Here is a 25,569-nt window from a genome sequence, read left to right as displayed (position 1 = left end):
CTGCAAAGGAAGACAGAGGAGAAAAATACTCTTACTCCATCTAAGAGCTGAACAAACAACCACTCACACTGAAAAATGTGTGATGGTGGAAGTCTTTTTAGTATACTTCAGACAGTATTATAATACATTACAACACTGAGGTCATTTGCCATTCTTTAATCAATTATGATTTCATGTTTTCCCAGGAAATATTTATACTCATTATCTGATGGGTTTTTAACACGGATTTTCAAAATTTACAGCTTACAGTCACAGTGAAGTGGGCTGTGAATTAGTTTGTTTTATTCTACGCTATTTCTTATGGTCTAGATATCATCGATGATTCAGTTAAATCACACGCTCCTTTGCACAAAAAGCAAATATTAGGGCATAACAGATTTCTACATTCTAATTTTCTCAGATCATCTGCTTAAATAAAAAAGAAATTAGCATTTACCTGTAGAAGGCTGGAGGAGCAGCTTCCCTCATCCCGAAGCTGCCCTGATCGTTTTCAAGGTAATAGGGTACCTGTTGGCTGTGATGATGGATGAAGGGCGACAGCTGGGGTGCCGTTTGCAAGAACACCACCGGGCTTGGTGGGACACTGTTCAGGGAGTGAAATCCTGCCAGACTGCTGGACCCAAAAGATTCAGACGTAGGGGCATAACTGAGCGTGGTAGAGCTGTAGACAGGAGCCGTAGTACCAAAATCATAGGTGGCTCCTTCTGGGTAGTTAAAAACTCCTGCCTTGTTGGTCTCCACGTACATGTCGCTGAGTGATCTTTCCAGGGGAATCTTCAGCTGAGGTCTGCTCAGTGTCTCCAGTTCAGTGCCTTGAATCTGGTGCAGCAGGGTAACTCCAGAGGTTTTGGTGTGAAGGGTCATGGTCAGTACTAATGGCAGTGAGCAAGGAACATATCTGCTTTTACTGTCAACAGCGAGATCGGCAGCTGGCAGTCCACCTAAAAAAAATACCAGAACCTATTCTGAGGCTCAGCAGAAATCATAATAAAGCAGCACTACACAGGTATTCCTCTAATCTCGGCAAGGAGGAGGATACAAACAAATGCAGAGTGAGCACTGAAGACGCACATTCTCTCTCTCTTCTTCCCTCCCTCTCCCTCTCTCTAACTTTTAGGAACTCCTCATCTGCACTAATATGCTTTACAAGGTGCTGGCTGCGAGCCAGGAGCCCTTGCCTGGTGCCGATGTTGGTTTAAACATCACTTCAGAAACAATTAGGTTTGGAGTTATACCAAAGAATTGTCCGTCTAAATGTTACTTCATTCTTACTGATTGTTTCATTTTTCACTTCAGAGTACAGTGCTTTGCAGCAGCTAAGGGGAAAGAACACTTAAATCCAACCAGGAAGACTAGTCCAATGGTCAGTCAGATCACTGCCTTTTATTTCCTCAGCAGGCTCCAATCTATCTGTGCTTATCTCTCCTCCTGTTTGATTCATTTTCATGTTTGCTAGAAATATGTAATGTGTACATTGTACTGACCCTGGGCAGGACTGTGCTGTAACCAAGATAGGGCAAAGCAGAATGTGTGTGTGTGTGTGTGTGTGTCTGTGTGTGCAAGCATGCGTCTGTGTGTCTGTCTCTCTGTGTATGTTTGTGTGTCTGGGTGTGCAGGGAGCAAGCCCCAGTCAATAAAGCCAGCCAATAAAATTAAAGTGCGCATGATACCCATGCAGAAGAGAAGATTTATAATATACTTTCATCAGCAACAGCATCTTGCAGTTACTAGAGCACTATGATAACATTAAAAAGCAAGGAAAAGCTTTAGACTAGCCTAGAAAATTATGCCTCCTTCTTTTTATTCTGTAAAATGATGAAATAGACATAATTTACATTTTGTCAAAGTTAGGAGATGGTTGTTTGATTGCATGATATATAAATTGAATACAGGAAATTCTTTTTCCTAGTCTTGTGAACAAAAGCCTAGCAAACTTGAATTTTGAAATCAAACTAAAAAATCAAGTAATCTAAAATGATCAAATGGGATTGGCTTTAAAAAAACCTGACATGCCTCTCAAAGTTATATTTAGAAAGAAAAAAAAAGAAAAGAGAGAACATAATGAAAAGGTGTGGCATGCATGCTTCTTCTTGCTATCTCATTCCATATAATTTTAACTTTGCACAAACCAGTTCTCCTGAACGAGCTAAATGAAAACCTCCAGAAACTGTTTCAAGCTCTCCAGCTTCATTGCTGTGGTCTGTGGTTCAGTCAATGAAATAGGCTAATGTCAACCCTAAATACATTAATATATGGGCTCCAGCTAGTGTGCTTTGAATACTAGCAAAGCCTATGCTATACTTAAACAACTCCACAGTTATTTGGCTCAACCTTCAAAAAACCCAAGAAACTGAAAAACTGAATATGCAGGTCACTAGAAGTGTCAAGAAAAGTTTACTCAAACCGGTTTTATTTTAGAAATAATACAGTGCTTTCAGAACTCCTACTAAAATAGCCAAAGATTTTTATATTTGCAAGAATATTCTGAAGCAATATATGTTTTTACCTTCGCAGTCACAGAGCTGAGACATCAGCACATGCACAACTATGTACTTGATATATTTCCTCACCCACCCAGCCACCCTCCCTACCCTGTTCAAATTTCAGATTGTAGACTTTGATCAAGGAGATAAGCTTGTTTAAATAACACTGGACTAAACATGTCCCCAGTAAAAAAAATAATAATCAGGCAACCATACCCAGCAGTTCAGAAAGTCTTCGAAGAGTTGTGCTGAAAGTATGCCAGACAGTGTGAGAGAAAAAAAAAAAGAAAAAAAGAGTGTGTGCATGTTCTCCCAGAGTGGGTGACTGTACATCTGCAGAGACTCACAAAACAGCGAGTAAGCACAGCTCTCAGCAGCCAGGCTGCAGGGCTGCACGGGCTGAAATGAATGGCAGCTACAAGTTTAAGCCAGTCACCCTTACACATTTCATTTTGTGCTTGGAAATACATAGAAAAGGCATAATCTCTTATTAAACTGCATAATCTGAGAATTAATGTGAATCTACCTGCCATAAAAAATATCTACTTCTATAGTGTGCTACAAAATGAACTTTGAATTTTTATCTGAAGCATTATCCAATATGTATGCTCTGTCTAATATATTGATATGAAATAAAATGTTCCAGTGTAATAGGTATGCAGAAGTGAAGAAAACACAGAAAAACCAAGTCAGAAACAAAAAAACAGAAAGTGAGCAAACAAAGAGTTGACTTCTGAATGTGCCCTGTGCTTCTTACATGCAATTTTTAAGAACCTCATTTATTATTTTTGGGAGGCGGTGTGTTTCCAGGGAGTCAAATATTTAAAATTTCCATCAGATGTAAACAGCATTAAACATACTGCAGGCTTAACTTGAACCACCATCACTTCTGCTGTGTACCATCTAAATTAGGGACCCTATGAGCAGCTCTCCGCAAGCCACGTCCTCCCACTGAAAGGGCTCAGCAACAGACAGCTGCAGTATCCATGCAGCACACAGCCCTGTACACATCTTGAGAGAAAAAAAAGTGAGTGCCACAAACAAGATCTTGAGGATTGGCTGAGAACCTCTGCAACAGCATCCTGTAATGTCTGACTTACTTTTCCTGGGGAAGAAAAGCAAGAGAGCAAGAAAGGGCAAGGGTGAGGTGGGGGGTGTGTCAAGCCAAATCCCAGCTGAATTTTTGATTTTTGTACACTGAAAAAAAAATCAGGCTCTGATTCAGCTTACTATATATGGGCTTTTAGATATAAAGAAACTATGAAATGCAGAAAGTTACTAGAGGGTTGCTTTCTTTCTTGTCCTACATAGTAAAGAATGTGCTGCTTGCCCCAAAGTAACAAACACTGCTACTTCACCCTGCATTAGAGTTGGCACTAGGTGCATCCACCTGTGGACTCGCCTCTCAAAAAGATGAGATCAAGGTTTCCAAAACCTGGTATTTTTTGCTTAAAGGTCAGGATTTACCGCACAACTCACTTTAATCTGATCTATTACATGTCAGATTTTACATGCTCTAGAATATGGAAATATTAGAGCATGGGAATGGGTACAGGAGCTAGCAATGGTATCTAGTGCTCTTCAGCAAAATGTTTATGGAAAAAACTATTTTTTCTAAATCCCACATCATGTATGCCTTTAAAACTATGCAGATCTCATACAGAAGGACTTGTCTCATTCACTCTGTGTTTTTTGTTGTAAACTACATGTAGTAAGAACAGAGAGTAAATAAAAACATGAATTGGCTGCAGCACCTTCCTTTCCAGTGCTAGACAGATGTTGTGTTCAAAATGGGGTAGTCTCCATTCTCAGATCTAATAATTTATTAACTATTGTGTATTCAGCTACAGCCAAGCTGCCCTATGTATTTCACCTTAATCAAAGTCTAATATTGTTTTTGAGTTGCTGAGCATGTACTACAGGAGATACATAGATATATAAAAATAGAGAGGATCTGGTTCTACAAAATCTAAAGATTTGCTGACTTGAGATCAGGTATAGATTGGGGATTTTGCTATATTTCTGAAGTTTGGGAATATACAAATAAAATTTGGCTTTGATCCATCCAGATTTCTGCCTGCACAGGAAGGAAAGAAAACAGCATTTAATGAATACTGAAGAAGTAGGAGGGACTACTCCACTTTGACTGAGGAGCACTACAGATGTGTTAATAAAGAAGGTCAAAGCAGAAACTGCATCTTCATACAGAGTGATTTTTAATGAAAATTACTTGAGATGAAACAGTGAAGACTCAGGCATTACACTTCTCATGGAAATGAGAAATCAATAGTTTAGATAAATGAAAGTGACTGATTAAATCCTGTGTTCCCCTTTTAAAAATTTCACCCTGTTTTCCTTTTATAGACAGCCTGGACTTCCAGTGCTCAACTCAGATTTTCCAGAGTGGGGAATTTCTGATTACACTAACAAAATATAAAATGCAGATACAATAAAACTAAATCATGTTTCTGCTGCTCTGTGGTTAAACTAGTATAATTTGCAACTGAAAAAATATGTAGGTATGTTTCTAAAGGCAAATTCTGTTTATTTTGATTAACTGGTGAATACTTTGCATCCGTTTTGGTTTTTTTTTTTAATTTGTTGACAAATGACAACTGTGATCAGATCAAGTTAGCAGACTATGCATACTGCAGTTTGGTTCAACTGGATCATCAGTCCAACACTTCTAAACTGAAACATAGCTTAAAAAAACCCCAGAAGTAGCCTTCTTCCACTGATAGAAAATATTGTGGAACCAGTGAAGTGATCTCAGAAACAGAAAAAAGAAAACAGATAATTAAAAAATTTAGAAGATATTAATTCAATTTCTCCAGATAACTGGAAGAAAGTTTAAGATTTTTCAGTGCCATTAACATCAGTAATTTTCTATTGACTACAAGTCCTGAAAGACAGTCAGAGAATGGTAACAAAATAAGTTCATTTTATAGGATTAAAAAAACTAAAGGAAAAAGTAGCAGCCGGAACATATTTTTGCATTTTGGACAAGACAAAACAGAAGTTTGAGGGAAAAGGAGATAAATCAAAAATACTATATGAAGTGTAGTATGCAAAAGTATATACTCAAAAAAAATATATATATATTTCTATGTATAAATTAAATATATAAATATACACCAATGCTATTAAATTTATAGGAAAATTGAAAGACAGAAAAACTCCATTCTAAAACAGGCATTTTTCAGCACTAGTTTTAGTAAGTATTGCAACAAAAAATGGTAAACTCAGAGCACATACTATAAATTTTCCATAAACCTGCTGACAGTGAAAGACCATAAACTTTTTCGCTTTGGTTCCACAGCTATAAAGATAGAAGTTTTTTTTAGCTGCTGCAATTAAAGAAGAATCTATTGTACATAACAGGAGGAACATTATGTTTTTCCAAGATTCCACAGTAACATTACAGAGAAATTATGTTGTGTTTAGTCCAGTGAGGAAACTCCTCAAGACAGACAGCTGGAGAACAGCACCATCTACCCTACTGCCTTATAAATCTTCTCTGTGGAAAGAAAAAATACAAAAAAATTAAAGCTTGTGATACCACTAGGCAAATGAGGCATGCTTAAAAATCCCTTAGGCTCTAAAGAGAGATAAGTGCTTCATGCTGTTAGTGGAAGTTTTCAACATTTAGTTTTATAAGTTGATACAAAGATGTATACTTCTTTTTTACCCTGCTGCCAAGTAACCCACTAGAACTAGCCATGGCACCAAAAGTCTAGATCTAAGATATCTAATCCTAAATTTTTGGTTTTCCTGTTAAAAGGGGAGCTTCTGCTTTCACATGTCAAATGTAAGTAGAGGCTTTGAAAAAAATTGGTCAAAATAGTTCTTATTGCAAATGGGGAACTGTTGAATACAATTATTCCACACATATGTTTATTAATCTACAGCATTTAAATATGTCTTCAATTTTACCTGTAATTTGTATGGAAGACCTATTACATTCTCTGAAATTATCTGTGCAAACACAAGAAATATGAGGCTAGGATGTCAGCACATCTTTTCAGTTAAGTATTCTGACATTTTAAATGGTAAGACTTTGTCTGCATCTATTTATGACACTCTCAGATTTTAGCCATTCAGCTGGAAATTTTGTATGTCAGTGATGAGCTTGATGAGCTCAGTGATAATAATTTGGAAGTACCTGAGCCAGTTGGAAGGAAATTATCTGCTTTTCCTTCCTTAAAGATTTCTAGCAACCCTTTTTCAAAACAAGTAACCTTTTTGCTGCTGCAAACAAGGAGTTTGGAGCAGGAACTTTGAATCTGGCAGGGAGGTGAAACACTGTGTCACAGAACTGGCTTTTGCTACTCCTCTGAAAATCCATCCACCTTTGGCCAATTTTTCTACCCTTGAAAAAAACTGCAAGTTTTTAAGAGTTAAGATTCCTAAAAGCTCTTTCCTGGCTGAGCCTGCTCTCCACTCTTTCAGATCTTAGTCCCGAATCGACTGGGCACGAAACTTACCAAAAGAATGAATGACATGCTAAGAGTCCAAACTAGTATAAATACAGAATGCTTTCCCCTTTCATTACTCTTCTGGGGCAGAGTAATAGTCTGGGATTAAGTGCAGATTACTGTGTCAGTTACAAGACTGAATTTCAGACCCCAGATGTACAGACTGAATTTCCTGAAACTAAATGGGACACCATCTCCCTTTTCAATCCAGCATTAGAAAACAGTATGTTAAAATATACCCTTTTCTGAAGGAGTAGAAGACATCCTGTAATATAAGTAGCTTGTGTGTTTTTTTCAGTTTTTTGTACCTCAGAGATGGGAGAGGATAAAACTAAATAATTCTGCCTGACTCATACAGAATAAATTACTTTCTACATATGTAAAATGGGCCAAAATACCTGAGTACTCTGGACAAACTCAAAAGATATTAGCAAATACTAATATTTCAAAGGGTTAGTAGATGTTTTCATGGATGCTGAAAGACAAAAGCAAAAAAGAACATTTCTCTGCTTTCCTACACAAAATGTTAACTACTTGTGAGCAAGGATGTTCACTGGTAGAAAAGCAATGAAACCTTGATTTAAGATTAAGCAACATTCCATGCTTAATAACAAATACATCATCCTAAAAGAATATTTCTAATAGATCTAGCTATGTAAAAATCAGAATGAACTGGGAAATGCAAAATGGTAGCTTAGTATCCCACGTTTAGAGAAAAATTGAATGGACTGACTGATTGTCATGATCACTAGCATTAGTCTAGCAAGAAAACTATTTTTTTGATATCTTGCAATTGGCTTAAGGATGAGGCCTCTTCAATATGATCAACGATTCCCATGACTGAGCTCCCAAATACAGTGAGAAATGAGACACCTGCTTAATCCATTTATGTGGTGAATCTCTCATAAAAACTCTCAAGTTTTGTTTATGAGATTAAAGGAATGAAAACAGGCCTAGATTCCCCTGCTGAGCCTTCCTGTCCTTAAGCAAATCAACATTCCCACCCAGCCAGGTGTCACCTGCAAACTGAATGAGAGGGCACCCAATTTGTCCAGATCAACAACAAAGGATGCTGAACAGGACCAGCACCAACATGGAACCCTGAGGAACAGCACTTGTGGCCAGTTGCCAGCCAGGGGTGGCTGTACTTATAGAAACATCTTTTACTCCCATTTATGGCAGCAGACAAATAAAACTCTACTTAGGCTTTGGCCTTTCCAGTTTCCTCTCTGCATAACCACATGACTTCCTTATAATCCTCCTAAGCTCTGGACATCCCAATATGGTAAGGATGTATGAGGACAGGCTCAGGTAGCAGGGCCTTCTCAACTTGTAAGCAAAAAAGACTCAGTAGTACCTTACTGCTATCTACAACCATCTGAGCAGAGAATACACGGAAAATACAGAGACAAACACTTCTTGGAGGTGCACAGCAACAGTCCAAGGGGCAACAGGATGCAAGATGAACTATGGGAAATTCTGACTCAATATTAAGTATGATTTTTTACATTAGAAAATATATAACACTGAAACAGGCTGTCCAGAGATGTTGGAACTCCTTTGAGGATGAGACTCAATTGAGTTCAAGACTCAACTGGATAAGTTCCTGAGTAGCCTGATTTAAGCCTTCTTTGAGCAGGGGTTTGGACTAGATGGTACCTTGATATCCCTTCCAATTTATTCCATGATTCTATGTGTCTAATACACGGATCTGCACCAAAACACTCAGAAGAGATTAATTACCTTGGTGATGATGGCCTATTTCCCCATTTTCCACAGATGCCTGATGTCAAGATCTTACACATTTCATGAGTTAGGAAGGAAAAAAATTCTACTGGCCTCACTGTATGTTCTCAGCATTTCTGTAAACTACTCCAGTCCTTATCCAAAATATCTTTGCTGCCCATTGCCTTAGCAATGGACCCACCTGCTCTCAGTAGTCAATGGCACACCTATGTTTGAACACTCCTGAGACACTGGCAATAAATAATCAGCCATCTTTTGTGGCTTCCACAAAACAAAACTAGCCACCTTTTTTGATGGAGATAACTATCTCCACCAAAAGACTCATTCTGAAGTGTCTTTAGTTCCCTGTGTCAGTGTTTCTCCAGCATGCGTAGGATGCAGGTGCCTGTACAGTAAAGTGACCAGAGAGTCCAAGTACATAGAAAGTATGTACTTGGAGAGCCTAACCCCAAAGCTGAAAGAAGTATAAAACCAATCTTATGACATGACCTAATTTCTTCACTCATTTCTCTTCAGTAATGGTATTCAAATACACCAAATTTGGTTTTAACATTTACACATTCCCACTTCCTCCCTAGAAGCTGATCCTCCAACTGAAAGGTCCTTGTGATGATGCTAACCCTGACATGTCAAGCAGTTGCATTTACTGTGACCCTCAGGCCAAGAGAACTCTTCACCCAAATTACTTGGAAAAGCTTTGATGCTTTCAGCATCACATTTTTATGTACCAGACACTGGTAGCAAAAGTCCCTTACTTTCTGGGCATCTTCTGGTAAATGGATTTGCTTTATTTACTCCCCTAATCACTGTCAATCAATCTCTGCTATTGCAGGATGTCTACATGTACCTGTTAATAATCTGCAATCAGCACATCAAGTCCTCTTGCATGCCTTAGGTTCTCCCTATCTACTCAGAGATTATCTCAGAGCCACTGGACTCTTGCCAGTGCCACACAAGGAAGGTGTCTCAGTTTACCTTTGGGCCTATTCTTACAAATCTAAAGTCCAAGAGGAAAAGTCCACAAGGAGTATCAGTTGTTGAACCAATCAGTTGAACCAATACATGTTTCTGTATTCTCTCCTTGATGTCAAGAATGGGCCTGTTATTGCCACTGCCAGGCCAGACACTGCTACAGCCACACCTGAGTGGTTCACTGCTGCCATTAGTCATCCCTCTGGACCATACTCTAGAAAAACACAGTCAGACAGCAAGTGTTCATTAATAACTACTCTGTCTAGCAGGGAAGGTACTGGCTGCAAATGTCCTGTGCAGACCCCAAGCAAAGCAGCAAGTTCAATATTCTAGAGAAAAAGTATGGTAGATGTTGTAGGGAAAAATGCTATGAGCTAACTCAACAAGCCTCTATAGGCTGGAGATGTGTTGTCTGCTCTGGTCAACTTCTGAAAATCTTCTATCAGCAGTTAAGAAAATATTTCTTAATTCTAACAAAAATTCAGACCTTCTGCAAAAGAAGTCTCAGTAAGAGGTTCCCTCAGAAGACACAATTCCATTTAAATAGCAGAAATGTACCATCTATAGTAAAAGATACACTTGGGAGATAACTAGTGGTTTCTTCCACAACAGACATGGCAAAGACATGCACAAAGAGAAAGATCTTGAAATGAATCCTTATAAAGACTCTTCTGATATGGTTACTTCTTTTTTTTGGAAATCAATAGGGATTGTATTAAATATATAGTCCTAAATAAGGCTGTGCTATATATCTTCCATGATAATTTGAATCAGTTGTTGACTCCAGGGAAACTGATCATGATGAGCTAAATTATGAGTTTAAGTGCTTTCCTGGATCAAGGCCTAAGTCTTATCCTCACGCACACATCAACTCCAACCATCAGAGAAATTCAAAATTAGCAGAGGTTATGTCTCATTTTTCGGGAATGACTTGCAAGCTTTATATAACTCTGGTTCTGTGACATAACATAGCCTCCTTACTCCGGAGAAGAATTTTTGAAACTGACTTAACAAGCCTACAAGAACGGTCAATGGAATTTGAACGAAAAACCAATGTGAAACATTCAGTTCTATTGTGATTGTTATTTGTACTCAGGAACACCTAAGATCACCATCAGAAATTAGGTTCTCATTGTGCTAAGCACAAGGTATACTTAGAACAAAGAATGTTTGCTCAACAGCCCAGATTTAAATATATAACTGACTAAATGCAGCACCCTTAAAGAACAAGTGTCTCAATTTCTCTACAAAAATCAAATAGACCTGGTAATGTATCTCTTGTTTCTGTTTCAAAGTTGCATTGTTTAATAAGACAGGTCTGTTTTCTAAATTCTAAATATAAAACCTTTTCATCAAGCTATCAAACAATTCAACATTTACAAATACAAGAAACCTGTACAGAACTGATTAATTAGCACTAGCAAAAATTGCTCAAAGAAATCAGGGAGCAGCAAAGAGAGCAATCACAAGTGACACTCACAAACCAACCATAATGTAACTGAAGCATCAACATACACTACAGCTGTTGAAGCATTCTGTTCCTGCCAGAGCAATCGTAAGCAACAGCAAAATCATACAACTTCAGTGTTGTCTAGCCAGCACCTCACAGAAAATGGTGACACAATCATCAGCAGTGCACCACCACAATGAGATGGGAAATAAAACCCACACAGCAAAAAAAAAAAAAAAGAAAAGAAAAAAAAAAGAAAAAGAAAAGCAAGAAAAAAGACATTTAGTAAATTTAGTATTGGAGAAAACCCAAGCTTCTTGTTGGAGAAAACTTCCTAAGTCTAGGCTTCCGTAGAAAGACAAAAATGCATTGTCATCTGTCAAGCGGAACAAATAGGACCTTAGTGATTCAGTAACAGTTGCACTCTCTTGGCAGATATTAGCTTGTTTAAGGCAGGGAAGATCAAAGGAAGTAACTAGATGCCAACAGACGGGGAAAAAAGGTCAAAGTTATTTATTATTTCAGCATTCCCCTATCTTTATTTGTTCTTCCACCATTTTCATTGTTTTGTGCAACAAGATGGAGGTCTTTCTGAAACACAGCCATCAGTAATTTAATTAAATGGCTCTTTTGCAATACAGGCTCTTCTCTAAGTTCAGAAGTCCATCAGATCAACAGGTTTCCTATCCATAAGGGGTGAGTGAAATAGACAGTTCCACATACTTATTTAGTACAATGGTCTACAAGCCACAGAAATTATTATTAATGAACTACAAAACCAGAAAGAATGAACAAAAATCATTGCCATTAGAAATGTCAAATGTATTAATATTGATATTTGATTTGATGTCAAGTTATAGGAAACCCAGAGTTAATATTAACTAGTAGCCATTTTTCCAGGGAATTGAGATTACAGTAGCAAAATCTTTAAAAGTGACCAGAGACCCTCTTGCACCTGTGGTAAATTAATTTGAATTTTTAAGCTACTTTTTTGTCCCTGGAGAAATACCAATAAATTGAATTTCTTATTGTGCAACTAAGAGAAAGGATTATTCCTAGTAATTCCTAAAGGAGCTCTTGCCACAGTCAGAACCTCATCAATGCATCACTTGTGCAGCATGACAGAGAGAAAGGGCAGATCTGTACTGGACAGAGACAACTGATACAGAGACGCCCAAGCCAGCTTTACCTGACTCAGCACTGAAATGTGAAGAAACACTGCTGCTAGCAAGGTGCCATGCTCTGGATTATTAACCCCTGTCTCACAAGACAGCATATTTCTAGTAAAGTTCACTGCCTTCCACACCAAGTTACTAATTACCAACAACTAATTCAGGCAGTGATGTTGCACAACTCTTTCCACCACACTCCTTCAAAGAGCATAGGTATAGCTTAGAAAGGCCTTGATAAAAAATAAAAACTCTCAGTAGTGTAGACTCTATTGATGGTACTCCTTTGAGTACAAACAGTCCTGGCATCATTAGAGCCATAGGGGCTGGTGACACACTACAGAACCAATGTGGTGGCTTCGTGGGTGGCACCAGGAAGGCTGGAGCCCCTACAAGGAGGTTAGCGTGCAGAGCTATGGCTCAGTAAAGCTCAAGGCTGTTTTTAACCTACTGAAAATAGGACAGACCTGCAGATTCTCTGCAATTGTACTATAAACTGTTGAACTATTTCTTGAGATAAGTTTGGCATGTGCCAAACAGCACTACCCCAAAATATTCCTGAGTTTGAGGCATTAAAAAATTACAGAACCATTACCACCATTTAGTTTTCATTCATCCACTAGATTGTGGAAACTATTAGCACAGACGCAAGCTATTCCAGGACAATTGGTCCAGCTGCCTAGAAATCATCTTGAATGTATTTGATTTATGTTTATAGCTAAAGCTCCTGGCTTTTAGATTTGATTCAAAAAACTGGTTTGCAATCTACCTGTTAGATGACCAAGTTCAAGAGCAATGCAGACTGCTGAAGCCTGGGCATGCCTCAGTCCCAGCAGCTTCAGCATGACTTGGGTATACACAGTGAGCTGTTGGGCACTTCTGACCTGAAATGGTCAAGGGAGCATTTGGAAGGCACATAGGAAACACATGCCTGCTTCAGTGTTCAGGGAATTCACCTTCCTGAAAGCCAGCCTGTAAAGTCAATCTTTCATGCTTCTCAGGGTTTTAAAAAGAATAATTTTGCCATACAGCTCAAGTGATCTAGCAGTGAACTGTTCGTCAAAAGTGGTCATATCCTTTCTCCAGCCTTCACATTCCTGCATCTTTCATGCTTCTAGTTTGGAGACTGACATTAGCAAAAAGTTCTTGCTGTTTCTGAAAGGTAAGTATCACACTGGTGCAGCTCCTGAGCCAGATTAGGAGAAACTGCAGGAGCACATGAATGAACCTTGTTCAGCAGCAGGAAGCCCTTAGATTAATTTCACAGTGCACTCAATGAGCCAAAGCAGAAAGGATGTAAACTCTCAAAGGGATGTGTCCACCACACATTCAAATTGGCCATGATGAAACTCAATCAAATACACCATGGGCTACATACACCTTTAACACAGTTTATTTATTTTCTATTATCTGTATTATACTGTGCTGTACAAAAATAAATAATTTTATCTAAAGAGTCATTGTTTTCAAAAGACAAAATGGTCCCTGCTTAATATCAAGTAGTATTTTTCTTTTCAGAAGTTTTTATGAGAAGTTTCTATTCACTTTGTTACACATTTCAATGCATAAAAACAAGTACAAGATGACCTACTTATGTAGAACTTCTGCATATTTGTGATTAGCCAATATTGACAAAGAATAATATAAATAACTACTACAAAAATTATGACTCAATTTCACAATAACACTGAGTCCTAGCTTCTTTTACTAGAAGAAAAGTATTTATCTAGAATATCATATTCTTTTTTGAGTAAAATAAAGGTAATTTCAATACCTGTGACACATCAAAAACTATTCATCCATAATGCTGAGAATTTTTCTTAAAGGTAGTTTCACATAAGATTTAAAAGATTGCTGCAGACAAAATACTAGGGTTAGAAATTCAGCACTTTGCTCCAATATAGCAGCAATCCCTGTATGCCTATGTTGCATTTTGCCAGAGGAAGTTGATTATGAGTAGATAAACAAATTACAAGAATACCCATTATTATTCATACTATCAAAGAAAGCCTGCGTCTCCTACTGAAGAAGAAAAATGCTCATCCTTGCCTTCCACCATCATCTGGTCACTGCTCATTAACCAGAAGAGTTCCATGACTGCAATATGAACTTCAGCCTGAAAAATCTGCACCCCACAGAAAGCACATGCTTAGTACCCATGATTAATCACAAAATCCCCTCCATTTCAGTCTTCAGATATTAAAAAGCACTGTGATGTATTCTCTTATGTAATCTGGATCCTGACACATAGTATACCTCAGCAAAATATTTGGAAGTAGAAGTAAAAGTTACTATTTCTATTCAAAATTTTATCCTTCAATATTCACATTTCTAGTTGAGATAAAATTTAGTTTGTGTCTTACAAATATTTCAGTGAGCCAATTTTGAGAGACTGATCTCCACTGTATTGCTGTGAAATATATTTATTGAAAAAGGAACTGAGGGCAAATATTGGACAAGTATTCCTCTTGAGCTTATAGCATAAATCAGTTTAATCAGTTTTAGAATTGAAACATTAGTTAAATTCATTCCTATTGTGTAATTTGACTATGCTTAACAATACTGCAGCAGTTTCAAGTCAAGTGTAGATGCTGTGTGTGTTTAAAGACTGCACTGGCTGTGAGGTAGCATTTTGGGCACTATATAAAAATGGTTGCCTATCAGCATACATATACATCCCACAATGTACATTGAACACTGATGACTTGTAAGGATATCTTCAACTTCACTGCATGGAATCCACGCTCCAAAAATTACCAGCATACAATTTTTCCAGAGGGAATCCTTAATGACTTCAGACACAGTTTATTTTCCCAGGCTTTTCAATCCACTCTTTCCTATAAAGTATTCTTAACTTGCTCTTCACTGTTCATTATCACATTACATAAAACATACTTTTATGCAAAAAATAAAAGCACTATTAAAAATCTAGACCTGCTTTGTGACAAAACAAATGCAGATGGCCATGTTTTATTGCTGAGGTACCCAGACTGCACAAGCCCACCCTTGATAAAACTGAGTGAAATTCGTCAATACTTGAAAAGTAACTCGCAAACTTGCATGATGAGCACGAATGTATCCTCACTTAAATCAATTAATAAATAATCTATAAAATTAATAGGATTATCATCAAATAAATATTCAACAATGTTATGTAAAAATAATATGGCCCTTCTCATTCAAAGGGGGGGTGAGTGTGAATATGCTGCAAGGTTGTATTACTCCACCCACCCTATTTCTGCTTTGAAATGTTGATTGTTTGGAAATACAGGAGCAAATGCTCTTACACAGCCTCACTGACAGAATTAGCATTTGATTTTTGACCAAAATCTCTCACTGATTACTTACATTCTGAATTCAACAAGGAAACAAACCACCATAAAAGACACTGTAGCAGCAATGTTTGAACTTCCAGCAAAGTTGAACAGTTTCTATTTTGTCAGGTGCACAGTTTCTTCTTTGAGGGAATAAACTGTCATTTACTTTAATCTCCCAGACATCCTCAGTAACCACTGATGCCATAACACTTCTATCTGACACCTTTCACTCTCATGGATGGAAGTCCATGATGGAAAACAGAATAATCTTAACCATTTAAACACATTCTAGATACGTTTGCTCATTTTACAGAGCAGCAACAAAATGTATTCACTCGCACTTCATGCTCTCTTCCCTTAATAGATACAGCACCTTCACAATCATATTTGACAATAACCAGGCTTTCATCAGAGCCATCCAATTTCAAGAAAACATTTAGAGGCAAGAACTACCTCATCCTATAGTATTTTGTTTATTTCTACCTAAATATTTTTTAAAACATTAACATGGAGTTCATTGTTTAAAAAAATTTACACCTGCAAACACTGTAATAAATAAACCAGGGTCTGAAGCACAGTTAGCACTCTATAAAATACTGATTTGGTGCAAAGCCTTCAAACATAATGATTTTTTTGTAAATAACCCCAGATATGCTGATCTTGCAATAGCATTTGCAAGAGAAAATATCTGGCCTACCCAGGATATGGGACACCAGCCGTAAAGCCATTTACTTCATATTTTAGGTAAGCTATTTAATAGCTTCACATCACCAGCTTCCTTTCTCCTAAGCCAAAGCATCTGTTAAAACATCCTTCCTGACTGAAACTGCAACACCACAAACATGACAAATATTCTTAAGTGAATTTTCATACGCTCACATTGCTCAAAAATGTAAAGAATCAACCAAAAGAGATCACTGTGAAAAATCCCAGTATGAAAAATTAGATACTATAATCTTATCTCAAAGAAATGGAAGTGCCTGTAACATCACAGAAACCACCCTCCAGAAGAGATAACTTCCTTCCGGACAGAAATGCAACATGAATGTTCATAAAAATTGAAGCCTGATCATCTCCCAGAAGCTGAAGGCTTGAAAACCCTGCCAAGGTCATCATCTCTTCAAATAAACAGCAAGATGCATATCTGCAGCTAAATGGCTGGTAATGCTTGTCACTGTATCATCTCATTTCCTTTCCAGAATCTTTGAATTCCACATGAATTCCTTTCCTAATTCTACCTATGCACTCAGATCTTGCTCCATTTACAGACTGTCCCTAAGTAATTACATATTGTGCCAACAGAAAAATTAATCAGTTGAATAACCTGCATTTTAAGGAACACCAGAGATCAGAATTATTAGATGTGAACGAAGAGTTACAAAACAACCTAACTTTTTTGTATGTGTAACACATCTAGAGCACTTTGAACATACAGAAATATTGTTCAATAGACTAAAATTTTCCATATCTAAATATATACAAACAAAACATATTTTCTTCAATTCTCAATCAGCTTAAACTGTCCAAGAGAGACTTCTGAATTTTTTGGCTCTGCTACATCAGTGTGTTGTACTGACAAGGAGTCTGAAGAAAAAAGTGAGAAGAGCCAGACTGCACAAATGTAGTCATCAGTATGTCTTAGAGAAACAGTCAAGCCAATCTGTAAAGCAAAATCTTCCATATTGTATGCAGGTCAGGTTAGCAGTCCTTGCTTTTGGGAATATAGAAATTCCTTCAGACATACACAAAAAAAACCTCTTACAATTCATATCGTTACCAGTCTGTTATGCATAATACTTAAACCCAGTACTTTTGCACTCAATTCAGTAGCATAAACACAGCCCTTTCACACCTTTTAGGTCTCTCTAGGACACCCAAGATGCTACACAAGGCTGGCCATATGGCCGCAGAGGAGACCTGTGTCCTTTGGAGCAGCTGTGTGTGGGCAAGTGGCAGCTACATCTCAGGGGCCATTGTGCTTGCACTGATCAGCCACACACACACAGACAGCAAGCTAAAGGGGTTTCCTTCCTCTTTCACTACCTATCTTTCATTTCTCTACTTTCAGGTGAGGCATGGCCCACTGTGTTCTGTGCCCACTACACAGGCAATGTTGGTTGTGTTTTTATCTGGCATTAACATCCTCCTTCAATTTTATGTTTTATTACCACTTCCTATACAGAATTTCAAATAAATTTCAAATCCATCATTTAATTTCTACCTCATATAAATTAAAGAGAGTGCTAGCAAAGGTGAAGTGATCATAACACCTATCCTCATTTTTTTTAAATATACCTATAGTAACACAAGTATTTTTAAAAAGGCTTTGCTTTCTGGAATAGCTATATCTGTTATTAGCTTTCCAAACAGAAATTGTCTTCTTCTTGCATTATCAACACATTTTATTTTAAAAAATAGCAAATTCTGATAATATTAAAATTGAAATTTGACATGGAGTCTTTGTCTGTGGTATTTTGTATTAATAAATCAAAGGCAGAATAAAAGCATTACTTTTCCTTTTCAAGGCTACTGTCAATGTTTTACATTCAATTATTCACCAAGTCATATTTTATTTGGAGACTTACTGATCATCTACAACTGACTGAAAGATATATCCAAAACAAACTACAAGAAAATTTAATCACTCTACCAGTTTTCCAAACTGAACAAAAGCACAGTTTTGGGGACACCAAGGAGGCTCAGATCTACTGACCCTCTATGACTCAAATGCTCTATACGAAGGCATGAGAATAGGTGATAAACAAAGCTAGTGCTTTGTGGAAAAGTAAACCATTGGTTGGTTGAAAACAGATGCCTATATCTGAAATCTTTACTCAATAAAGCTGTTTAAATTGGTCTAAGAGGATAACTGGACAGAAACAGAACAGACTGGATGTTAACTGGAGGAGAAGTGAAACCATATTGGTGCAGACACAGAATCCCCACAGCCCTGAAATACTTTCTTCAGAAACAGCAGCTACAAATGGATGTTCAGGGAATGGAAAGACCAGAACAAGTATATGTGATATTTATCCTATATATTCTCCTAGCTTCTATTTTCTGCTCACAGGATATGCTGAGCCTAATCCAGTTATCTATTCAACAATCCTCAATGGAACTATCTTTCAAGTTGTTTTCATTTTCCCTTCAACCTGTACAAACTGTTTCTATCCATAACAGCCTTCATCAGAGAATCTCACAAATGACTGCTGCGTAGGAAATTACTTCCTTTTGCTGGTTCTGAACATCGTTTCTTGAAGTTTCAATGGGTGGTCTAAGCATCATTCTCCCTTTGGAATAACATCTTAACACTCGGTCCCTATCCACTGTCTTCATCAAATTCAAAACTGAGATCCAAAATACACATCAAACCACCTCTGAAGACCCTCAGAAGAACCTGAAGTCATTAAACATCTCCCTGCTTTATCTGATAAATGATTGCTTTTTCTCCTTTGGTACAGCACTGAAGCCATTCTCCCTTAGCTGTTGAGTTCCCAGTTTCCTGACTCAGGCAAGCTGGAATACATAGAAGAGGAAAACAGCATTAAAATTCTCTCTGGACAATTTGGAAGGAGTGCTCTGAACATGTCCAACACAGCAATACACTAAAAGAAAGCTTAACACAAGTTAGTTACTTATTTTATTTTATTGTGATGAAAGCATGAATAGAAGCAAGACTACAGCCTGGTGGTTGGAAATTTCACTGGGGAAAATGAAAACTTGCATTTTGGTCCTGCTCTGAGAATTACTTGTGATTTATTCAAAGTTTTCATATAAAACTAAAAGTCACAAAATAAGTCTCAGATGAAGACTGAAATGCACAACTGCACTGGTTTCACCAAGCTAAACAATACAGGAAGACTAATGATTTCTGTGGGGGTCTATTAAAGCCCAAACAGCTTCATGCAATGTGTATATGTTAGGATGGCCCATAACACCAAGAGAAAACAGCAGGCTCAGAAACCTACTGGGGCAAGGTACATAGCCATCCCTTGCCAGCATTAAGGTAAAGTTTCTGCCTGTGAAAGAGACAGAGCCTGGAAAAATTGCTCAGTTGATCACTAGATAAAATTTGTTAAATTAAAAAAAAAATATTTATTTATACTTCTGATAACCCTCTCTGAACTCATCCTTCCTTGAACACATAGCTAAGTATGAGGTCAAAGAAACAGAGTTCCCATATTCTCATTATGGTCCTAGAGGACAATGATAATAATGCATACAAAACATAGAAAGACAATTAGAAAGTGTTGTTTTATTTTCTGGGTAGTGGAATTACAGTATAACTTTTCCATGAGGGATGGTTTTCCAAATGAAAAAAAGAAAGTAGTTCTCACCAGAATATTTATCCTCATTAATGATTAGCTTCCTGCCAAATTTTAAACTGACAGTTATTTTTGTGCCTAAACTGCCAAGTTAATTTTTCTCATTTGGTGAGTGGTGAAAACAAATGAATTTTCAAGTGAATCTGCACATCACTCAGACTAGCTTAGGTTAATCTATGTACCTGTGATTGCAAAAGTACTCTGGTGCTGTAATGCCATGAAAAGCAATGGCTGGATTGCTCCTAGTTTGTTCACCTATTCTTACTAAAGAAGGCTGAAGCAATTAGCAAAAAAAAAATTATGCATGACCCTTCTCTGACACATAAAAAATATTTCACTTCCCTATGTCCCAATTTCATACACATCCTGTAAGTTCCTAGCACCTCACCCACTCAGTCTCAAAGTACCATTTACATGCTAGCACCGGGCAGTGCTCTCAGAACAGTTATAAACATTAAATGTCATTAATATTTTTCCTTCTGCAACACAGGGACATGACAGGCTTTGTCATACTACTTTAGCAACAGAGCAGGATGAAACCTAGAAAACAGATGCTTTCCTCTTTCTTGATCTAAGTGTGTTTTCTCATTGAATAGCATCCATCAATGAAGTATATGACTCAAAGGCTATTATTACATGGAATATAATTTTGCAAGGTCCAAAATTCTAAGAAATCTGAAACCAAATTAGGGCCACCTTTGAAAAGCAGAAATTATTCCACTGATAATCCTGTCACCCAACTGTGCAGTCATGTGCTTGCTGCTCAGAGGTGGTCAATATTAATGGAAAAGCTTCCTGTTAAACAGAGATGAAGGCATGGGAGAAGGCACTAGTGCACTATAATCCAGGCATCTGTCTCAGCATTGCACTGGAGCATCTGTAGCCAAAACATATGAAACTGCATAGAGAGTGGGTAGGGTTAGGCAAAATAGTCTGAGAGCCACTCAAAGCATTTTAATAAATAAATATTTTAACCTTAGATATGTTTTCCAATTGTGTTCTATTCTTCTTCTAGGTACTTAGCAAGAGCATTCATTTTCCATACAGGAATCCTCTCAATACACTCGTAGAGTCCCAGGAAAACTACCACATTCAATATTCATTATTCTGACTGCACAAGGGAAAAAAAAAAGAAAAAACCCTCTTAGTTTAACATAACACTTTATTGTTTGAAAATTGTTATAAAAGAGCTTTTGCCTTTATTCCAGGTACAATTTTAAGTTTTTAACCATAATTGCCTTTTCTCAATATATAAAAAATCTGAAGATTTGCAAATCTGACATAAGCCTGTTGCCACAGCTTTCAGCTACGTTGGGAGCCATCCTGCAGTTCAATGGCTCTGAAACCATTTCAGATAACATTTTCTATTATGCTAGTTCCATTAGGTGATTCAACATCCAAAATGTTCAACACTTGCCTTCCCCAGTGTGTCTAGTGATTCCAGCAGGAATACCATTTTGAGAACTAAATCAATGTTTAAAAAATTTAACCTACATATAGGATCAATCTGATCACACTGTTTCATCATCAGAATATACCTATTGCAAGATCAAATCTATTGCTAGTTTATTATAATTCAGTGACATTGTGGTTACTCAGGTGCTAATTAAAATCTGGCTGTACTATTTCAATCCCATCTGTTCTCTCTTCCTCCGTTACTCTGTTGGGAGATTGGTTGGAATATTCATTGCCACAAGAGTAAATCATGTCCTGTAAAGATGGGTATCTGATTATAACAAGAGAAGATTCAGGAAAACAAAGTTGTACTGCTATTGTGCAACAGCTATGAACAGAGTTCATAAATTCCTTAAAGTTGTTATCACAATTTGAAACTTTGATTAAACAGAGAGCCTGCACTCTCTTAGACTTCTCAAAGTGCAGGTGATTTTTCTTTCTGGTCTTCAGCTTTTCAACATTCTTCTAAAATGATAGGCAAATGAATCAGTATTTTCTGTTCTGGTATGCTTCAAGCACTCTTCTCAATCCTTCATTGTGTTTCCTGTTTCAGCATCTGAGGATTTAGGTCTTCTTGTCACAACATTGCACAGGTGAATCACGGTTGCTGGGTTCCCTCAATACTCTTTCCAGAACCATTGTTTTCTGAGACACAGGATAAGATTATAATAAATGTGCAAACATAACACTTGCTTGGCTAGTTCTGTGATTCACGTTCAAGTCCTGCTTTCCTGACTCACTGTACTGCTAAACTTCTAATGTCAATCCTGGGATCACTGCTGGAGTGATCCAACCAGCTTAGAGCAAGAACTGCAAATTTGGCTGAGTTTCCCAGGAAACACAAGCACAGCTCTCAGCCCCATTTGCTGTAGGGTTCCCTTCAGATAGACAATATGCATACATTCTCAGTTTAGTTTTCCCTTTCCAGGGTATTGCTATTTCCCTGAGCCCAAAGGACTTGCATCTTCTTCACCTGCAGCCAGGCACAAAAATGCACGTCTTATCACCCAGGTACATAGGTACAACCCTTTCACTATCCAGGACATGAAACATGTTAAGAACTGTGCCTCAGTGCCACATGGCTGATGAGTTCCAGCACTGTGGTATGGATGCAAACACTGATTTGAGAGAGTATTCACAAGGTAAGAACAACCTTAGGGTTTATTTACTTTGAAGCAGACATATCATTGTAAAGTCCAGAACATATTTACATGGAGTAATGCTGCTCCAAAACATCTAGATGAATACAAATTTTCTTGCAAGCAAACTAAATTCTACTGGAAAAGGGGATTAAACCAGTATTTGTCATAGGACTGAAAGAAGTTCTCTACAAATAAGTTTGCCTCTATTTGCATATGTGTCACTGTAGAAAGGCACATTTATTCTCATACTTTCCTTAACTCATTAAATCTCCAAAGAGTTTTCTGGTTTTTATTTTAAAGAAAATACTAAAGTATTCTTGTCACAATGATACCTCAATGACTAGGAGAGAATTAACTGAAACATGCACAAATCTGCCCAGAAGTAATACTTCCAGCAGACAAAGTAGTGTATCACTTGCTACAATGCCCATACAACCAGCATTTATGACAGAACATTATGACTAGCAACAAAATTCAGTATTGACAATAAAAAGCAAATGTAAAGCAGCACATTTTTTTAAGGTGATTCATTCTAATCCCATTGAAGACATTAGTAGTTGGGCTTCAAACTTCAATCAGAACATTTTAAGACCTTAAAAATGAAAACTAGGGAACAAGTCTGGAGCTAGCAACATTGGTTATAAAAAAATCCATTTGAATTACAAAAGGAACTCTCTAGAAAAATTGTAAAAGGCATTTGTATAACAGCAGATAAAAACTGGCACTCACTGAATATAAACCATAATCACTACCATTTGAAACACAAATTCTGTGAGGAAAAAAAAAAACCCGAAAATACAAACTATTAAAAAAAACCCCTCAGACACATTTAATTATTCACTCACAATAGGTATGTAACAGTTGTTCTATGGTAAAATCCCTTGTTATTTAAGTCATATCAGAATAAGCTAAGTTTTCTAAGGTGAGGAGGAATCAAGTGGGGAATATCACTAATTTAAAAGTTTTAACTAAATGCCTGGATACAACAACTGTTTCAGTTAGATTTCCTAGTCTATCCAAATTTGTAGAAAACGCAACATAGTAGAATATTCTCTGGGTGATCTGCGGTAGGAAAGCAATGAAGCAGAAAGTGGTATGCCCTGGAGCACTAAGGTTATAAATTTTTTAGAAGGCAATATACTGAGCTATGTTGTATAGGAAAATGGGCAACTGTCCAAATTAGGAATAGGTAGATGTGAATTACTTGTACTTACCTTTGATTTCACCACTGGAAAAGCTGCCTTAGAGTATTTACTTTTGGAATATTCTTACCACAGTGTATTGCAGGAAATTTGAACCTCATAAAGATGTATTTTAAAATTAATATAAAGACAAAAAATGTTTAAAATTTGAACATTTCAGGACTTAGCTATCAAACTCTAAGTGCTGTGGCTCTACCAGCTGTATATTCAAACAACAATGGATGTTAGCATTCTCTTGGACAGGGCAGGGAGGGGCTAAGAGATAAATAATCACTTATTAACCACAAGTCAGGTTTGCAAAAGGAACCTCCTACACAGAGAATAAATAAATTTTTGCCTTTTAAGAATATTGGTCTGAAGTGACAGCAAATTTGAAGTAAAAAAACTTTTGTGAATACATTATACTATACATCCTTTTCCAGTGCTTACAGAAAAGACAGCAAACACAGAGAAAGCATAGAAACATAGACTTCCTAGAGGTGGGTAGCCAGCCAATGTATCTGGATACGTGCCACAAATCTGGAATGAAAAAGGGATAAAGAACATGAAGTTTTACAGATTTAGAACTGTGGAGTGAGCAATTAAATTAGAAAGCTCCACATTTTCTGTACTAGATGACCATTGTTCTGAAAATGGCTGATTCATATGGGTTTTTTTCATTTAACACTCTCAGTGGGTTTTGGATAACACTTCTGCCCAATGACAATGCTGAATCATCCTCATGTGTAATATCACCCACAAACTGTCTTTTATCAATGAACACAATTTTGAAATTGCCCCTTTGATGGAAACAAACCTTAGAATTCTGGAGCTGGCAGAATTCTGGAGCACAGCAGTGCTGGCAGCTCTTAGCAGAAATGTCAGCTTTACAGGTTGGAGGAATGTAGGGTAGATATCCATAGACCCTAAGATAACCAGCACAAGTGCATTAGCCTAACTGACCTACAAACAAAGTCTCTCAGCTAAAAATTGCTGTGGGAAGCCCTGGAACTTCCCTCCTCTGAAATGAGATGTCACCTTCATTCTCACAGTTCACAAGTGGAATCATTAACACAGAAGAAAAGGTACAGAATATGAACTCCACTCACAGATGTCTGCACACAGCACCCTTTCCACAGCAATGCCATTACTCTTATTTGCAAAGCTCTAGCATTCCAGATTATTTAAAGAGCAGTCCTACGAAGTCTACACAGAGAGAGGCTGAGTCTGACAGTGCACCTTGTTGCCCCTGCACTGTAATTTGGCCAGCATCATGTACTGAATCTTTTCCTTCATTTCAAAACTGGAGAGTTTTGCCATCTTCCTTGACTACTAGTCGCTAAAACTTGGCATTCAGATTTTCATTCCTTATTTGTCTTTCAGCCCACCCCTTACTGACATTGCTGATAATAGATTGGAAAAGAAAGATATTGATGCTAACTCAGGAAGTCTCTAAGCTGCAAACTGCTGGATAGAGAAGGTGCATTCTTTGGATATATTATAATAAATTGATTATATTCTTGTATATTTAAATATGCATCCCCTTTTACCACTGCTGGAGACAGGACTTTGTGCCACATAAACATGTGATCTGACCTGGTAAGGCCCTTCTTTTGTTCATGGAGCTCATTCTAACCAAACTGATAAGCTTTATATACTACCTGACTTCTGTTTCAGAGATGAAATAAAATCACTTTGATCTCATAGATTAGAGGACAGCAAGTTATAAGCGGATTTCATCTCATCTATGTGAGAAAAGCTTTTTAGAACTGTTCTGCATCCATTGATGAAAACACATAGGAAAAAAGCTTTTTTTTAAAAGCCAAGTACACAGGCAAGAATTAGCAAGCCTAT

General features: G+C 37.3%; 1 protein-coding gene across 1 annotated transcript in view; it reads right to left on the bottom strand.

The window, feature by feature from the left end:
- ESR1 (estrogen receptor 1) overlaps positions 1-2,736 on the bottom strand; it is a 108,594-nt gene extending 105,858 nt beyond the window's left edge. Inside the window, 2 exon segments of the mRNA XM_077175397.1 lie at positions 437-941; positions 2,700-2,736. Coding sequence (XP_077031512.1) covers positions 437-864 — 428 coding nt within the window. The 5' untranslated portion in view covers positions 865-941; positions 2,700-2,736.
- Positions 2,737-25,569: the final 22,833 nt, after the last annotated feature.

The sequence above is a fragment of the Agelaius phoeniceus genome, chromosome 3 (assembly GCF_051311805.1).
Source record: "Agelaius phoeniceus isolate bAgePho1 chromosome 3, bAgePho1.hap1, whole genome shotgun sequence".
NCBI classification, from domain to species: domain Eukaryota; kingdom Metazoa; phylum Chordata; class Aves; order Passeriformes; family Icteridae; genus Agelaius; species Agelaius phoeniceus.
This window is presented reverse-complemented; position numbering and strand designations above follow the sequence as displayed.